General features: G+C 45.3%; 1 protein-coding gene across 2 annotated transcripts; it reads right to left on the bottom strand.

Annotated features, from left to right (window-relative positions):
* Positions 1-2091: 2091 nt before the first annotated feature.
* Positions 2092-16315, bottom strand: LOC123628745 (U8 snoRNA-decapping enzyme). Of its 2 annotated transcripts, none has more exons than XM_045538681.1 (3): positions 16150-16308; positions 15779-16048; positions 2092-2376 (listed from the first exon to the last, which is right to left on the bottom strand). In XM_045538681.1, exons 1-3 carry the CDS (start codon positions 16285-16287, stop codon positions 2233-2235), a joined length of 552 nt encoding a protein of 183 aa, XP_045394637.1. In that variant the 5' UTR covers positions 16288-16308; the 3' UTR covers positions 2092-2232. The 2 variants fall into 2 exon arrangements, with proteins under 2 accessions (XP_045394637.1, XP_045394630.1); XM_045538674.1 differs by lacking the exon at positions 2092-2376 and adding an exon at positions 13605-14956 and having other exon boundaries at positions 16150-16315.
* Positions 16316-16683: the final 368 nt, after the last annotated feature.

Here is a 16683-nt window from a genome sequence, read left to right as displayed (position 1 = left end):
TTAATTAATTGTTATTTAATGAAATCCAAGGTCCCCTATGCCTCCTTCTGAAGATTTTTTTTTTTTGTTTTTCCATATTGGCAACCTCTCTCTCTCTCTCTCCTCCCCCACCCCCAATTTTTATCCTTTTATCCTTAAAATTTTGTGCTTTTTCCCCACTTAAAGAATATACTTCCAGATCTTTCTTCGTGCACTGATATAAATGAGTGACACTAGCTTAGTACCTAGACATTCAGTAGACAGCTCCAAGAGAAATGTTACCATCCCGAGATTTCTAGCATAGACTTTTGTCATATACTTAGCTATAATATATGAACTTGCAGGTCTAACTTGCTCACCACTACCAATGTATGACAAACTATCACCAGCTGTCATTCTAGCAGACCTGAAGCAATGATTTACTAATTTAATTTCCTTAAAATGGTATCATAAAACTGAAGCAATATGACCCTCTCAATTCACCACTGTTATCTTTAAAAGCTCCATGTAGCCAATACATAAAGATATTTATTCTAATATTGGGCATTACTGAAAAAAATCATGGATACTGTATGATTTTTGAAGGATCTAAAAACCTTTACACTAAGAAGGTTTATTATAGAATTTCAGATATCATGGATACTCTATGATTTTTGAAGGATATCAGCCAACAGGCGGAAGAGGATCTGAGGATTGTCTTTAGGGACCACTAAAACCTATCACATAATAGTCAATATGAATGGCTTTAAGTTCCAAACCTCAACCTATACTTTAGGTGGAACGCTTACTGCACCCATTATTTGATGATTAGGAAGTGTAATGGTAACAAGTTGCTAGGATACCTCCAAGCAGCCTCCTATTTGTTGAACTGTATCCTATGGGTTAAGAATTAATAAGCATTTTGATTGGATGGGGTGAAGGGAAGTGTTTATTTGCATTATTAGGAAGCCAAAGAGGGAACTTTGCCCAATCCTTCATTTGTCTTCATTCATTTTACTGATTAATTTATTCAAACAAATATTTATTAAGTGCATCCTATGTGCCAAGCACTGTGTTAAATAATGGAAAATGTAGGGCACCTTTGACAGGTTCACAGAAGATGGGGAGACCAAGACCCGGCAAGGTTAGGGAAGTTGCCAAGTTTCATGACCTCATAACAGAAACTTAAATCCTAGTCCAATGTTGTTTGACACAATGTGAAAAAACTCTTTGGAAATAAATTAATATAGATTAATATTCAAAATGAGCTTCTATATGGAGCCTTGTTTAATCTCCATAAGAACAAAGACTTCTCAAGAGGCATGCATTCAGTAAGCATTTTACTGAGTGCTTATTGAGTCTACTTTGTAAGAAACATGCCAGATGCTGGGGAAATAGAGCCATATTCTAGTAGGGCCAAAAGCAATTTAAAGATAGAATCCTGGGCAGTGCAATGTGTACTATTGGAGGCATGCTCAGGTTGCCATGGCAGCCCAGAGGAGAGGGGCAAAAGCTGCCCTAAAGGGGTAATGAGTTTTGAAAGACAAGGAGGCATTAGGGGGGCTTGGGAAAAGTGGGACATTCCAGGAATGGACAGCATATGAGCTGTATTTAATGTAATTAATATGTTACTCAGAAGAAGATTGACATTTTCTCAGTGATGCCTGAGAGCAACGTGCCTGATACCTGTAGAGACCATGTGTCCCTTTTCAAAAATTCAGCTCCTTTCTCCAAAAAACTGAAGGCATCTTGACAGATCAGAGATCTTAGTCTGGAAAATGATGTACTGAAGTCAATATCTGAACAGATCTTAAAGTACAAGGTGCTGACTCAGGTGGATCAGACTGGCCATTGGCATTTTTCATCTCTCAGATATCACCGTGTACCATGGGCTATTTCTTTGATGCCATGTAGGACTTCAGACATGTCTGAGGTGAAAAATGAGGCTTATCCCCTTCTGCATTTTACCCACTTTAAGGTGCCATTGATTACCGCATGCCTTGTTATTTTAGGCACCACTAAGAAAGAAAAATGCTGCCATTAAGCCATAGCATGCTGCTTTCTTATCATTTAGAAGGCATTTTAAAAATTTTTTATACATTGAAAAAGATCTTTCTTTTAGATTTATTTAGACGTGGGTTTTAATCATAGATCATTTTTGCACACACACAGAAATATAAGCAAAGTAGATACATTAAGATATCCCTAAAACTTCTGCACAGAATTCATCTCTTTGAATCTCTTCAAATTGGGATTGTAGATGTCTGTGTTCTTCTATAAAACATTGTCTTCCATGCCGTCAAGAGCCATGGTGTTGCAACATTTCTTATGAGTTCTCCGCGTTTGCCTCTGGGATTTCCTCTGGAGCTGGCCGCCGTTCATTCCAAAAGTTTTAAAGCCGTATGCAGCAAATGTCAACTATGTCAAGACCAAAAACCAGCATCAATTTTAAGGCTCATCCTGATTTCAGAGATTTAAAAATGTGTTTCCTAGAATTACTGAAACAGTGGTAAAACAGAGCTGACGTTTCTCAGCATGATGTCACTGCTTTAAAACTTAGAGAATAAGTCCAAGATCTGGAACTTTCCCTCCAACTTTTTACATAGCACCACCCTGTGTTCAGAGATTTCTTTATTTTTTCTTTTGTTTTTTAAAGACAGCTCTGTCGCCCAGGCTAGAGTGCAGTGGTGTCATCATAACTTACTGCAATCTCAAACTCCTGGGCTTAAGTGGTCCTCCCGTCTCAGTCTCCCAAGTAGCTGGGACTACAGGTGCGTGCCACCACACCGAGCTAATTTTTTATTTTTGGTGGAGATTACAGTCTATGTTGCCTAGGATGGTTTTAAACTCCAGGCTTCAAGTGATCCTCCTGCCTCAGCCTCCCAAAGTGCTGGGATTACATGCGTGAGCCACCATGCCCGACATCCAGAGATTTCTAATTTGTGATTTGGCACTTCCTGCAGACTTATTCCTGTCAGGCCCATTTGAGGTAGAAGCAGAAGGAGGAGCTTCAAGGCAAGCACCAGAGCAAGATCCGCTGTCAGACACTCTCTAATTTTAATCCTGTCAAATTTGTGCTTGGATCCATCCGAAGAGTATTTAGGGTGATGGACTGAGGTGGGTAGGCCTACAATAAGGGTGCTCAGCCCCAAACCTCCTGTTTGCAACAGACATTTTGAGATGTCCTGTGGCAGACTGTATTTTCCAAAGGTGGCCACAGAATGTCTCCTGTACCACATGATCTTCTAGACCGTGCCACTCCTTTTTCAAGATTTGAGGCCTAGTCCTCCCACCCTTGAATCTGTGTGGGTTTGCATCTAGTTTGTAACCAGTAGAATGTGGCAGAAGTGGCATGACTTCTGAGGCTGGGTCAGAAAGGGCCATGCAACTTCCACCTTGCTTGCTGGAACAGTCATGCTGGAGCCCGGACCTGCCATGTAAGCTGTCTCACTGCTCTAAGGCGGCCATGCTGCGAGGAAGCCAAACTAGCCAACATAAGAGAAGCCCTAAAACTATCTAAAGGGAGAGAGGTGCCTGGCCACCCTCCAGCTGCTCAACTGCCACCCTCCGTCTGACTGCAACCATGAATTGTAGTTATTCTAAACCAATAAACTTTGAGATGATTTGTTACATGCCAATAGTAACTGGAACACACCTTTTAAGGAGGGATGTCACTCCCATGGAGGACAACTGCCTTAGAGACACTAATTCCTCCACGTGACTTCCAAGTACACTAGCACCAAGGAAAGGCTGGAAGTTCAGACACCAGTGTTGCCCCGACACTTATGCTCACTGGGATTCAGCTACTCTCTCTTCCCTGACTCTGTCCTTTTCATCACCTCTAAGGCCTAGGACAGAAAATTTAAATAAATTATCATCTATTGCATAAACAAGGAATAATTTGAGTTAGTTCTAGAAACTGAAAAAAAAAAAAGTCAAACAGATGAAAGTTATTTCCCTATTTAGTTATATCCCAGCTTTCTCCTTTGGGTCTCAGCCCTGGCGTGAGGGTCCTCAGGGGATGTGAGACAGCAAAGAGCTAACTTCTGCTCCACTCCCTCCATCCCAATAGCAAAGGGCGCCAGGCCTCAATGCCTGGGCAGGACTAGGGTTTGTGAGGCTTGAACCTGATACAACTTTGGGAACACTCTTTAAGGGGAAAAAAAAAAGCCACAATTAGGTATGAAAGGACAGATTGACTTAGGATATAAATTCACAACAAATTACAACTTGAAAAAGCTTAAAAATACCACAAACATGACCAAATCCAGAAAAATAACATAAAATTATAATTAATTACCTAATATTCCTTTATAATATTTTTTCCCCTATTTTTTGGTTGCATACTGTTTGATTACACTTCATATGACAATTTTATACCATCATTTTCTATATAGTGAATTGGAAGGTTATTCAGTTTTTCCTCTAGGATGGTAATCAAAATATGTTTTTAATTACTGATAGTTTCTTTTGGTTTCACAACTTGTCATTGGTAATGTCATGTAAATGTTTAGAATTTTTGTGAAATGTAAAAAAACTTCTCTCAAGTTTTCCTGTTGGTTTATTAGTTTGTTTGTTTTTTTTATATATGAGCTGTAAGATTGTTCTATGAAAGAATGTCCACCGAATACCTTCTGGCAATATTAATTTCAAATCTTGTTTCTCCTCCTTTCTCCTCATACTTCCAGGCTGGATGCCACAAGGCACACTTGTCTCATAATATGATCTCTGGCCCTGTACTTTTATGTGACATCGCACAGTTATGCTCAGGATATTCCTGGGAGCCTCTCCTACGCTGGAACAGCTAGCAGTCACATAAATATGCACAGAACCACATACATCTATCACACTCCAACCACATACGATTCTCCACCTCAACATTCTTTTAACCAGATATTAACAATTCCCGAGACCACTCCAGTGCCACCTGGTAGGAAAAGAAGTGTCACAAAGTTGGAATAGATAGAATTAGGAGTCTAAACTGATCGAGATGCACAACTCATATTTTTGTAAATTTTACAAATACATGCGATCCTGTGAACTTACTGTACTTGGCTTTCCTAGGAGAGGACCAGTGCAAGTGAGGGGCACGGAGTCTATTAATAGATCCATCTCTTCCTCAATGAGCCCAGCTTATCCTGGGAAGCCAAATCAGACTTAGCCCAAAGAAATGGTGAGGCTCTCATGACTGACATAGAGCAGATGATCAGAGTTAAGGGTCCAGTGGCATAGTAATGAATGTAGTGACCACTGGTGGTGCCAACGGCATAATGGCCACTGTCCAGTGGGGAAGGCTCAGGTTGCAGCACCCTAAGCCTACTATCCCTGGCAAGATGCTGGCTGTGCCTCGCCAACACTCGTTCCTGCCTCATCCTGGTTCTCCAGCCTCCCATCGAAACTGTGAGCTTCCCAATGCTTTTCTGATAAATTAAAATGTTCCATAAATACACCAGCATCCATTTCTGTTGTTTCTAACCAAGAACACCGATGAGTATATGAGGACAACATATACTAATCAAAGAGTCACACACAAATGAATGATAAAAATCTGCAATAAGCGATTTGAAGAAAAGGTGCCTGGGTGAAAATAATCTGGTCTGGAAGGTCCGGGTCAAAGCATGCTTCCCTTAGGAAGTGACAGCAAAAATAAGAAACGCAGAGTCACAGCTAGAGAGGCAAAATGTGTGTGAGGGTGGAGGGGTGGGGAGCAGAGGGGCAGTGGCAAGGGAAAAGGGGAGTGGAAATCGCATTGCCGGGAAGCCTGAGATGAATGAAATGCCCTTCTTAGCCCTAGTGGGTTGGAGGGTAAGAAACTAAAGAGAAGGTGATTAAAAATGCAAGTGAAATGCCTCCGTGGAACAGTATGATCCTAGTGGAGACTAACCAGCAATGTGGAGCAAAGCTTAGGGTTGAAGAGAGAGACTCAGTTTCTACTGGCTGTGTTAAGGAGTCACGTGGACGAGGCCCCTGTTGGAACAAAGGGGACGGTGGAACACCTGGCCTTGTTTTCCCACTTGTGTAGGTGTCACACTCTGCCTCCTCCCACAGAGAAATGCTCCTTCCCCAGATCTTGATCTGGTGACGCTGCCAATCACAGCTCTCCACTCCCCTGGCCACAGTGAGGGCAGAGGACCCAGGCCCCGCCAGTCACATCGTATGTCCAGTCAGCACAGGGAGGCTCCACGTGAGCACGTGACACACTCAGTCCATCAGGCTCCACTTTGACTTTGTTCATTTGGGCTGGACAACAGATCTTGCCTCCACTCTGCAAATTACCTCAGTGTCTTCCTGGTGTGGGTCCCACACCCGCCCCTGAATCCTTTTCTTGTTTCTTTAGATTTGTTTGGGCTGGTTTCTATAAATTCAAACACACACAAAAAATTCCTTTTTATTTTTTTATTTTTATTTTTTAAATTTCTTTTTTTTAAGTTAGATGCCTCTGGTTCATCCTTTTTATTTTTTAACAAGTCATTTTATAATCATACAATCCATACCTTTTGTAATACATTCAGCCAGTACGAAAAAGCATAAAGAACGCAAGGCCATTTCAGAGTGCCTACCCCTGTAATTTATTTCTGTTTTTCTACATGGGGCTCACAGAACATAGTATGTGCTCTATCATTTTCTAGGGCTATAGAAGCACGGGGAAGATTTACTGAGGTTTATTAATATATGATCTAATATAAAACTAACTTGGTAAATGTTTCCTGGACGCTTCAAGGTATATTCTCTGCTGGAAGTAGTTGCAGACTTTGTTATTTATCTTTTAGGCAAAGTATTAATATATTAATTATATGGTTGATTGTTGTGCCTGGGTTTTTTTTTTTTTCGACTTGGAGTATGGAGATAATAATATTCCTACCTAATAAGGTTGTTTTAGAAGATTAAATATGTTAATACACAAAGAGCTTAGACTAGTGCCTGCCACACTAGGTACTCCCAAAATGTTGATTGTCATCACCACAGACTTTTTAGTTTTATTCAGTTCCTAGATATCCATATTTATACTTTGGCATTTTATCTGTTGAAGGACTGAAGGAAATGTGTTTGTACTCTTCTCAAATTAATCTGTTAATTTCTCCGTATATTTCCAGCAGATTATGTTGTACATAATCTGAAATTGGTGGTAATATGATCATTGTGGATAATCTCTTGATCAATTAAAGAATTCTAGTGCTTTTGACACTGAATTTTGGTATTAATATCATGATGATTTCTTACTTTTTGACTGTAATTCCTGGCATTCTTTGCCATTCTTTCACATTCAGCCAGAATCATATTGCTCTGGCATCTCCTGTGAAATACTGAAATTCAGAGTCTTACCACTTTCAGAAATCAATCAGTACTGTCTCATTTCCCCAGCAAAATTAGCACATTTTTGTTTCACTCTCAGTCCTCCATACTATCTTTTACTACAATGATCTAGAATTTGTCACTAGCATATTAATCAAATTATTAAGTTTTACATTACACGTATTTCCTCTCAATTGGTAACATTGTTTGACAGCCATGATTAACACAATTACATAGCACTGAATTTGTACATAATAGGAGACACTGCTCAAAACCGGCTCACATATTTCTTATAATTTTCCTGTTCGTCAGTTCTTTACTTTTGATTCAGGTGGTACATTGCTAAAAAAATAAATAAATAAAAAATAAACCACATGAATTGTTTTCCAGATAAAGTACATGGGTAATATCCATGCTTTTTGAATTTCAGTTTGGATTGATATGAAGTTTTCACTATTGCCAGTGACCTAACCCTCCTACCTTACAAATGTCCTTGACATGAAAAATATTCTGATTTTTTTTTTTTTTTTTTTTTTCAGTTTTTATCTCCTACCCCGCCCCCAACACAGTGAGCACTGCCAGCCTGCGATGTGGCATCCTTCAGTTTAGGGAAGTTTTCTTTTGGTTCCCTCTAAAATGTTGTTCCTACCAACATGTGTTCTGTCTGTTAATATTTTCCTTCTATCAATCAACCAAACTCTGGATTTCGGTTGTCTGATCTCTATATCTACCATGTTCTCTCTGGTCGCTTAGGTTTGTCCTTTTCTTAGGGTTCTAGGGGATTTTCTCAAGCCTGCTCTCCACATCAGAGGTAGCTTTTCCCAGAGTCGATGATGCTCTTTGCTGTTTCTAGCACAATGTTAAGTCCTCTGTTAGAGAGATCATCTCCCCACCTCCTCTCCTTGGTGCTGCCGGCTGTTGCTGCATGTCTGTCTTTTCTTTCATCTCATTCCAGTGTCCATGATCTGCTTCAACTCCCTGAGCAAATATTGCTTCTGCTCCTCAGAATACACCTTCCAGAGAATGCTCTTTATCATTTACATATGGTGTTCACATCCCTTTCTATTTGGTAGTATTTTTGGAACAGAGCAAATGTGGATATTTCCTGTTTACTTAAGTTAATTGGAGGCAATTCTTCTGCTCTTTGGCTCACAAACAAGCAGGGGATCAGTCACCTGTTCTCCCCTCCCTGTTCACCTGGCCCTTGCCTACATCCACAGCCTGAAATCAGTGCTGGATAACAGGATGTTCTGAATGTACTAGCTCTGTGTTTCAGACACCTGAAGACAGTGGGAGCTCTGGGACTGTGAGTGAGAACAGTCCTGCCTGGGACTTCTTTCTCCAGGGGCTTCTATAATTGTTGAAAACTCTGGCCAGGGGTTGTCATCCTGCATGGAAGGAGGGCATCCTTTGCCACTGCATCAGCTGAGAATGCTTGTGGAGGGTAACATGCCCACGGTGAAGGGATGGGGGCAGTTTGGGTTTGCATCTGTGCATCAGGGTGAGCAGGGCACTGTGGAGAAAGGCCTAGACACACAGACTCGTGTAACAACCTCAGGGTGCTCGGTTTCAACTTTTATGGAACAAAGTTGTGAGTTGTTTTTCAGTTGCCATGGACCCCCAGGTTGAAGGTCATGTAACCTGGGCATGCCCAGATGAACCCAGTGTGCAATCGCAGGTGGATCCTAAGTGCCTGAACCAAAGATCCAGGAGTGATTTAAGAAGCGGACACTGTATAGCACGATCCAGGCTCCAGACAGATCAAGCCTTGGCATTACCCTATGGCAGGATCCAGTCAGATCACACATCATTATTCTCTGACTATAAAACTTGCCTCAACCTCCAGCTCAGGGGAATGGCAGATTTGATTCCTACTCCTGTCTTCCTGTTCAGGCCGCCTGACAATAAACCTTTCTCCCCGTAAACACCAAGTGCTTTAGTGTTTGCCTTCCCATTGGGCAGATGAAAACAAACCCAATTTGTCTCAGATACATTCCCTCTGTCTGGGAGCTGTTTGGTGAGGAGCTTCCTTTAGGTGTTGCACGTCCTTCAGTATGTCGTTTTGCTATTGCTGCTTCGTGAGTGTAAGAGGTACTTTGAGTTTTCCTCTCTGCCCATCTGGCCTCTGTGGTACTGCCTCCACCCCTGGAGGGAGCCTGAACTGCCACATTTGGCCAAGTCAGAAAGGAAGTCGGGGGACCAGAGAGAAGGCCATGTGGTTTTTCTTTGTGGGATCTGGGACCTTAAGACCATGGGGCAGTTTCCCTTCCCTCTGCCCTTCCTATACTCCTCTTCCTCAGAATTGAGTGTTAAGTATACGCCACTCAGCTCCAGCTCTTCTGCACTTTTCTGAAGGGTGGAAGGTCCAGCATCTTTTCTTTGGCTCAAATTCTGATGCCATCCAACATTTGCATAGTCTAAAAGTTTTTCCCTGTATTTTTGCCCTTTGCCGCCTGTTCATTTTTCTGTTTGAGATACAGGGTTTTAAAAATGTTTCTGTTAATAAACTGAAATCATAGAAAACCTCTCATTCCCCCCTCTCCTTGCCCCTTGTCTGTCGGTTTCACTGGGCCCAAGTAAGTGGGGAAGGAGGCAGACACTCTGTCCTCAAATGTTCCAGCTGAGAAGCTGCAGCTTTGCCAGAAACTGAGGGACCGAGAAGTAGTTGGCTCAGGACAGCGTGAAGCCTGAAAGTGTTTACCCTGAACCAGCAGCAGCACACTTGAGGGAAAAATACAATGTTGAAAAGTGGGAGCATCCTCCCAATTATGCTGAAAGAGAGAAATATGTGTATGGGGAGAGGTAGCAGGGGCCACTCACATTCCATGAAACAAACGTGCTAAGAAGCAGGAAGCAAACGTGGCATCCTGTACTTAAATAGTGCTGGGAACATCTCTCCAAGCCTATCCCATGTGCTGCCTCATTTGACCCTCACCACAGGAATCACAGCTCATCAACCAGATAAGGAGAAGGAGGTCAAGTGCTTGGCTGAAATTCATCACAGCACTTCCTGGGGAGTCAAAGACTAAAAAGAGCTTCCAACTTCTTTCCATCCCAGATGATTGGGAAAGCTTAAGTGGCCATCCTCCCTGGCTTTACTCAAACCCCAGGAGGGTCAGAGGAAGAAAAATGCAGAGTCTGAGCTTCTATCACCTCCCACCTGCCTGTCCACTGCAGGGACTAGGTGAGAGAAAGGAACTCAAACCCCAAACCCCACAGCAATAAAACGCTTTGAGGCTGGCTCACTGAGAAGTAATCTGCAGACTTGGACGGTATATTTGTGGGATGACACAGGAAACACATGGCTTCTCCCCATTATCCATTTCCAGAATATTAAACAAACAAACAAACAAAAAAACCAGAATTGAATATGGTACTCACGGCTGGCCCAGATCACACCCCAGGATGAGTTCTGGGTCCTGATTTGCCTAGGACCGGACCCTGAGGTAAGGGGTATGGTAGTGGTGCAGTCAGGGGTGAGCCGCCCTGATCTCCCAGCCTCAGGGTCCTGCCTCCCTTCAGAGATGGCAGTGGGCCCAGATGAAGCTGGTACAGGCTGGGCCCTTGAGAGCCACTCCAATGTCCATTACCACCAACCAGCCTACCCTGACAGTTTATTCTAGATAATGGTTGACGAAGGGGTCAGGGCTAGGTTAGGAGAAAAAGGCAGAGTAATCAGCCCCTCTAGGATCTATGTGATCTCCACAGCTAGTCTTCTACCAGCCACCCTCATTCTTCAAAGGGCAAGAACTGCCAGTGGAGCCCACATGGTTCTGCATTGAGCTTCCAGACCACCACCCACCCTCCCTTCCTCAAAAGCCCCTCTCCTGGGAGGTGCCGTCCTGTCACAAGCATTTTCTCCTCCTGGCAGCTGCCATTGGTCACTTCTCTTGCTCACCAAGGATGCTGGCTCCTAGGTCACACTACTTCTCAACATCTCTGGGTTTCTTCCCTCATGACCTACCTGGATGGTCTTCCTCACCTCTGGCCTCACTATCCCTGCATTCCATCATTTTGTGCCTAACCTCCTAGCTCTGCCCAGGCATCCCAGGTACGACCGAAGGCTCTCCCTCTACTCGAGATTGCTCTGCCTCTCAATTTGCACACCACTCCTCTCTGGCTAAAATACAACTTCCCACCCAACTCTTCACCATGTTGGAGTTTCTCCCCCATCAAGATCTTTCCAATTTCACCTCCTATCTTCTTTTCCCATCTCAGCCACATTAAACTTTAGACTCTACATTGTATCACTACAATTTCTCCTGTGCATGTCATCTTAACTCCCTGGCATCTGTCTCCCTTTTTTGTACTGCTCAGGCAAAACCCAGATCTGCAGTAAGTCTCTCCATCCCAGCTGCTAAACTCCGATGAGGGGAAGACAGGTGAGTATACAAACCCCTCAAACGCACACATACCACTGTGTATCCACTATCCTAAACTGACCATGTCGTAGCTCAGCTTTGTCCTACCGTTCCGCTATGTTTCCTTAATCAACTTGCTTTTCCATACCAAGGTGAATGTTCACGTCATACCTTCCAAGAACATCCTCCACTCACATACAGCTGATGTTCTCACTTCATTTCACCAAGAAGACATTCAAACTCCGTTACCATCCACCATTCATTTCACCATCCTAATGCTCTATACTTGCCCCATCCTTTTGTTCTGGAGCCCATTATGCTGCAGGATTGTCTCCCGTCCTCATAGATGTCCCATCACTCCTTTCTCATGGACTGTGGCCCTCAAGAATCGCTCTCTTCACCCCCCAGCTCTCTCCACTCGCCATCTGGACCGTTGCCATCAACATCCACGTGCTCTGACCCCCACCTCAAACACACCCTTGACTCCACAGCCTTCTCTAGTTATCACTCTATGCCCCTTTACAACCAACTGCTCACACTGCCCCCTCCCCCAGTTTCCATTCGCTCAACCCATTCCAGTCTGCCTTGGCACCCACCCCTTCCTCAAATTGCTCCCATTAAGGTCATCAGACACCTCATGCTTCTAAATCCAGTGGATAGTTCTGTCCTTATTTTATTGAAACCCTCAGCAGTACTCTGCATGGTCTACTTTCTTAAACAGCATCCCCTCTCCTCTTGGTCTCCTTCTACATACCTGCCTTCTCCACCCAAAGCTTAAGGGTGGACTTCCAAGGGGCTTGTCCTTAGCCCTCTTCTTTTTCCCTCTCCATGGACCGCCTCATCTAGTCCAATAAAGTTTTCAGACTGTCTTTATGCAGATGACTGACAAATTCATGTCTCAACATGCCCCAGTGCCTACCTTGATCCTGTTTTCTTCCAAAGCTTTTTCACCCACCCCTCAGCCTATCCCTTCTTCTATAACTTGTGCCTTCACACAAAACCTACAAGTCATCTTTTAATCCTCTTTCTTCCTCACCTCCCTCCTCCCACAAGTCCACCACTGCTCCTGTCACTGCCACTAGCAGAGTGTCTCTCAAACACATCGTCTCTGCCCATCTCCACTGCCTCCTCCCCCAGCCTGGCCCAGATCATCAGCATCTCCCATGTGAGCTACAGTGGCAGCTCCCTCTGTCTCCTCCGTACTCTCCTAGCCCCTCCAGTCCATGTTCCACACAACACTGGGGTTGGCTTCCTTGAAACATAGACCAGGCCCCTCCACATGGCCTGTAGGGCCCTGTCACACTGGGCTCCCGCCTACCTCTCCAGCTGTATCTCCCCTGGCCTGCTGTAGTCTAATCACACTGGCTTTTTCCCATTTCTAGAACATGCCCCACTAGGTTGAAGTTGGCTACCAATTCTTTGCTAGTCTTCTGCACCACTCCTCATGCCTCATCAAGAAATGGAGTCTAAGTTCCTTACCTTCTAATCTTGGGTAGACTTAGAGTTCTCTGGGATCTTTGAGTCACTGTGTAGGAAATTCATCTACCAAGACCACTGTGTTGGTGAGGCCAAATATGGGAATTCTGGCCCCACTTGAGTTCAGCCTTCCAGCCATCCCTACCAAGGGGCCAATCCTGTGACTGGAGCTTTTTTGGATACTCCAGATAGCTCCTATACACAAGTTCAATACCATCTGGCCTCTTCTGGCAATCTGTATTAGAGTCACGTAGAACAGAATTACCCAACTGGGCCTCATCCAAATTTCTGATCCATAAAATCTTGAAATACAATAAAATGTTTGTTGTTGGAAGCACTAAGATTTGGGATGTTTTGCTAAGATTCTGTCTACCTCAGGGCCTTCACACATGCTTCTCTCTGGAATATTCTTCCCACACTTCTACCTGGCTAGTTCCTTCTCCTCCTTCAGCTTATATGTTCCCCAAGGAGGGCCCTTTAGACCACTCATACTAAAAGTTAAAAGTACGAAAGTGAGACTGTATCAGTTCCTTGTTTATTTCCTTCTCAATAGTTAAGTAACAAGTAAGTAGGCATTACAATTAAAATGATTAATCTTCTCTTCTCTTCTAGAACAGGCATTGACAACCTATGGCCCAGAGGCTGGCCAGCTGCTTTTTTAAAAGTTTTACTGGAACAGAGCCACACTCATTTGTTTATGAATTGTCTGTGTGCTCTTGATACGGCAGAGTTATTAGTTGCCAAAAAAACCCATGTGGTCCACAAAGCCTAAAATGTTTATACCCTGGCCCTTTTAAAAAATATTTGCTCACCCCTGCTCTAGAGTCTTGGAAAGCAAGGGCCTATGACTCTCTGCATCTTTTATACTACCTGGCATTTAATAGGTACAAAATAAATATCTGCTGAAAGAAGTGAAGAACCTCAAGGCCAAGCTATAAGTCTCTTTCTATAATGGAAGGCTCTTTTTGGCACAACAGGGCTAGACAGGGGTTAGGTCAGTTCCCTTCTGATGTCCCCAGAGTCTAAGGGGTCCCAGGATGAAAGCTCCGGAGGAGAGGCACCAGGATTCGTAGGTCTCAGGTCCATGCTAAGTTCAAGGAGACCTAGCCACTTCATTACTCCTTCTCCTCAATTTCAGGGGAAGAAAAGGATTGGGGACTGGCTGAGACCCTCTCCTACCTTTTAGAAGCCAATTGCTTTGGTCAACCCTCAGACAAGGGTATGACTACTTTCAGAAAGCAAAGAGGGTCCTCTGCTTCTCTATCCTCCCCACCAAATATAGACTGGGCTAGACGCTGGAGAGCAGCCACAGAGGAATGTGGGGAGAGACCTGCTATTGCTTTGGAAGATCCTTGCCATCAAGGAGCAGGGTATGGTAACAAACGCTACTTCCTGGACAAACAAGACTCGAAGGGGGATAGGTGTGAGGTTGTGTGTGCAAACATACAAAGAGGAGGCAGGCTATGAAAATCTGCAAGAGCCCCTGGCATGAGCTGTGGATTTTTGCCTCTGATGCCCTGAGTTGGAGGGTCTGCTGCTCAAAACATACTGTACACACTGATCCTTATTTTAATCTGATATCATCTATCATCTCTTAGGCCAGAAGAGAAAACATTCTCCTTTCCCTCCCTCCCTCTTTAGTACCAAGGTCCTTATCTCAGGTTCCATGGGTCCACGGAGGGTTGCCTCTAGTGACGAGCTGGGAACTTAAGGCCTGAGACTGAGCCAGATTCCAACAGTCCCAAATCCTGGAGGGCTTCCAGTAGCTGCTCCCGGGCAGCACCAATAAAGGAATTCTCCAGAAAGGTAGGCAGGCCTCCCACACCATCCCGCAGGGTATACAGTGGTACCCGAACCAGGCCCAGCACCTGTAAAAGGAAGGAAACAGGACACACTGGGACCACAGGTAGCTGATCCCATTAACTCTACCCTTTCTCCAGCAGATATTTTAGAGCAGAGACCTCACCCTTTAACATGAAGCAGAACCAGGCCTAACCTCATACCTCACTAAGCCTAGTGGGTGTGACCCAGTACAGGCAAATGACCAAAGATAGGCTATTCAGCTTACTGTTCAACTTCAGTGGCTCCTGCCTCAAGGATGCATACATAGCTCTATAGGACTGGTTGTCAAAATGTGGTATTTAGGTTACCTCTATTAGCATTATTTTCTAACATTTGAAAAATGCAAATTCCCAGTTTCCGCCCTCTTCCCCAAGCAGTTTTGGTAGTAGCTACTGTTGTAAAAATCTCCCCCAGATGATTCTGATCCTTGTCAAAATTTGAGAACCGGCCTCATATACAATGTTTCCCTACTCCCCTAGCCTTAAATATTAGGGCCACATCTTCCTAAGGAAAACAGAGGCTCGACAATAAGGGACAAGGGTGGATGCCTAGCCATGATCACATTATCAATAGAGAGAAGTAGAGAGACTAGGATGGGTATAGTATAGAAAGCTCTCTCCAGAGCCCAGGAAAGGGATGGTGGAGAGAGACCTTGCAGGGAGCCGAGGTTGGCAGTATCATCCAAATTAGAGATGACCAAGATGAAACTAAACCAAGAAAATGAGAAAGAGGGCAAGGTCAGAGCAGCAAAGACCTCTCTCCTCCCTCCCAGGATGGTTTCCAGGGGTAGGGAAAACGCTGGGGGGAAGGGAAATCAGGTATGGGACAGGGTCCCAGACTGGCCCCACCTCCAGCCCGTGGTCCTTGGCTCGTGTTGCGCCAGTCTCCACTGCCAACAGCTGCTCGAGCGTCAGACGCTTGGCATAAAAGTGGGCCACCACGCGCGGCCCAGACCCTGCGTGCGAACTGCGGTAGTCAGCGCGTTCCACGCGGAAGGCAGCGGCCGCCTCACCCAGCTCCTCGCGCAACTCGCGGTTGAGCCCGTCCTCCAGGCTGCTGTCCTGCGTGTCCACGAAGCCACCGGGGAAACCCAGGCGCCCATCGAAGCGCATCTGCATCTGCGGGAGGAGGAAGCGGGTATAGGCAGAGACGCCCCAGGGAAACGCCCCAGGGAGGGTGCAGGGCAGGGGGGGAGTGACCGGCAGCGCCCCCTCCTCACCAGTACGGCGTAGCGCAGCGGGATGCGGCCGAAGAGCATGCCAGGGTCTGTAGCATAGAGAAGAGCGTGACACGCATGCCGCCACCCAGGCCCCAGCGCCAGGGCCTCGGCCAGCTCCAGCCTGCGCGCCCCGGCCATGGCCGGACGCTGCCCCTGCGCTGTCCCTTTGGCCACGTGAGTAGGTGGGCGGGTCTCACCGCAGACCAATCCGAGCACGAGCGGGGCCGCAAGGGCCAATCCCAGCGGGGCCCAGGGGCGGAACCTAGTCTCATTGGGGCGGAGCGACGCGACCGACGGCAGCCAATCGGAGCGGGGCTTGCAGACCAGGCTGTGGTCCCAGCCCCTTGGACCCTCGGGAAACCGAAAGCCGCCTCTGGGTTGGGCCTCCTGCGGGGCGGGGCTTGCAGGTGTGGTCCCTGCCGTGAACCTGGAGCTCGGCAGGTAAATACGTACCTGCCTCCCAGTCTGGAGCCAGTGGGAGTGTCCCTTAGGGTCCAGAGAGCTGAGAGGATCCTAAGTTTTTGTAGCCTGAGC

The sequence above is a fragment of the Lemur catta genome, chromosome 1, assembly GCF_020740605.2.
Source record: "Lemur catta isolate mLemCat1 chromosome 1, mLemCat1.pri, whole genome shotgun sequence".
Taxonomy (NCBI): domain Eukaryota; kingdom Metazoa; phylum Chordata; class Mammalia; order Primates; family Lemuridae; genus Lemur; species Lemur catta.
The sequence above is the reverse complement of the archived record's forward strand: the minus strand, read 5'-3'. Positions and strand labels throughout refer to the sequence as shown.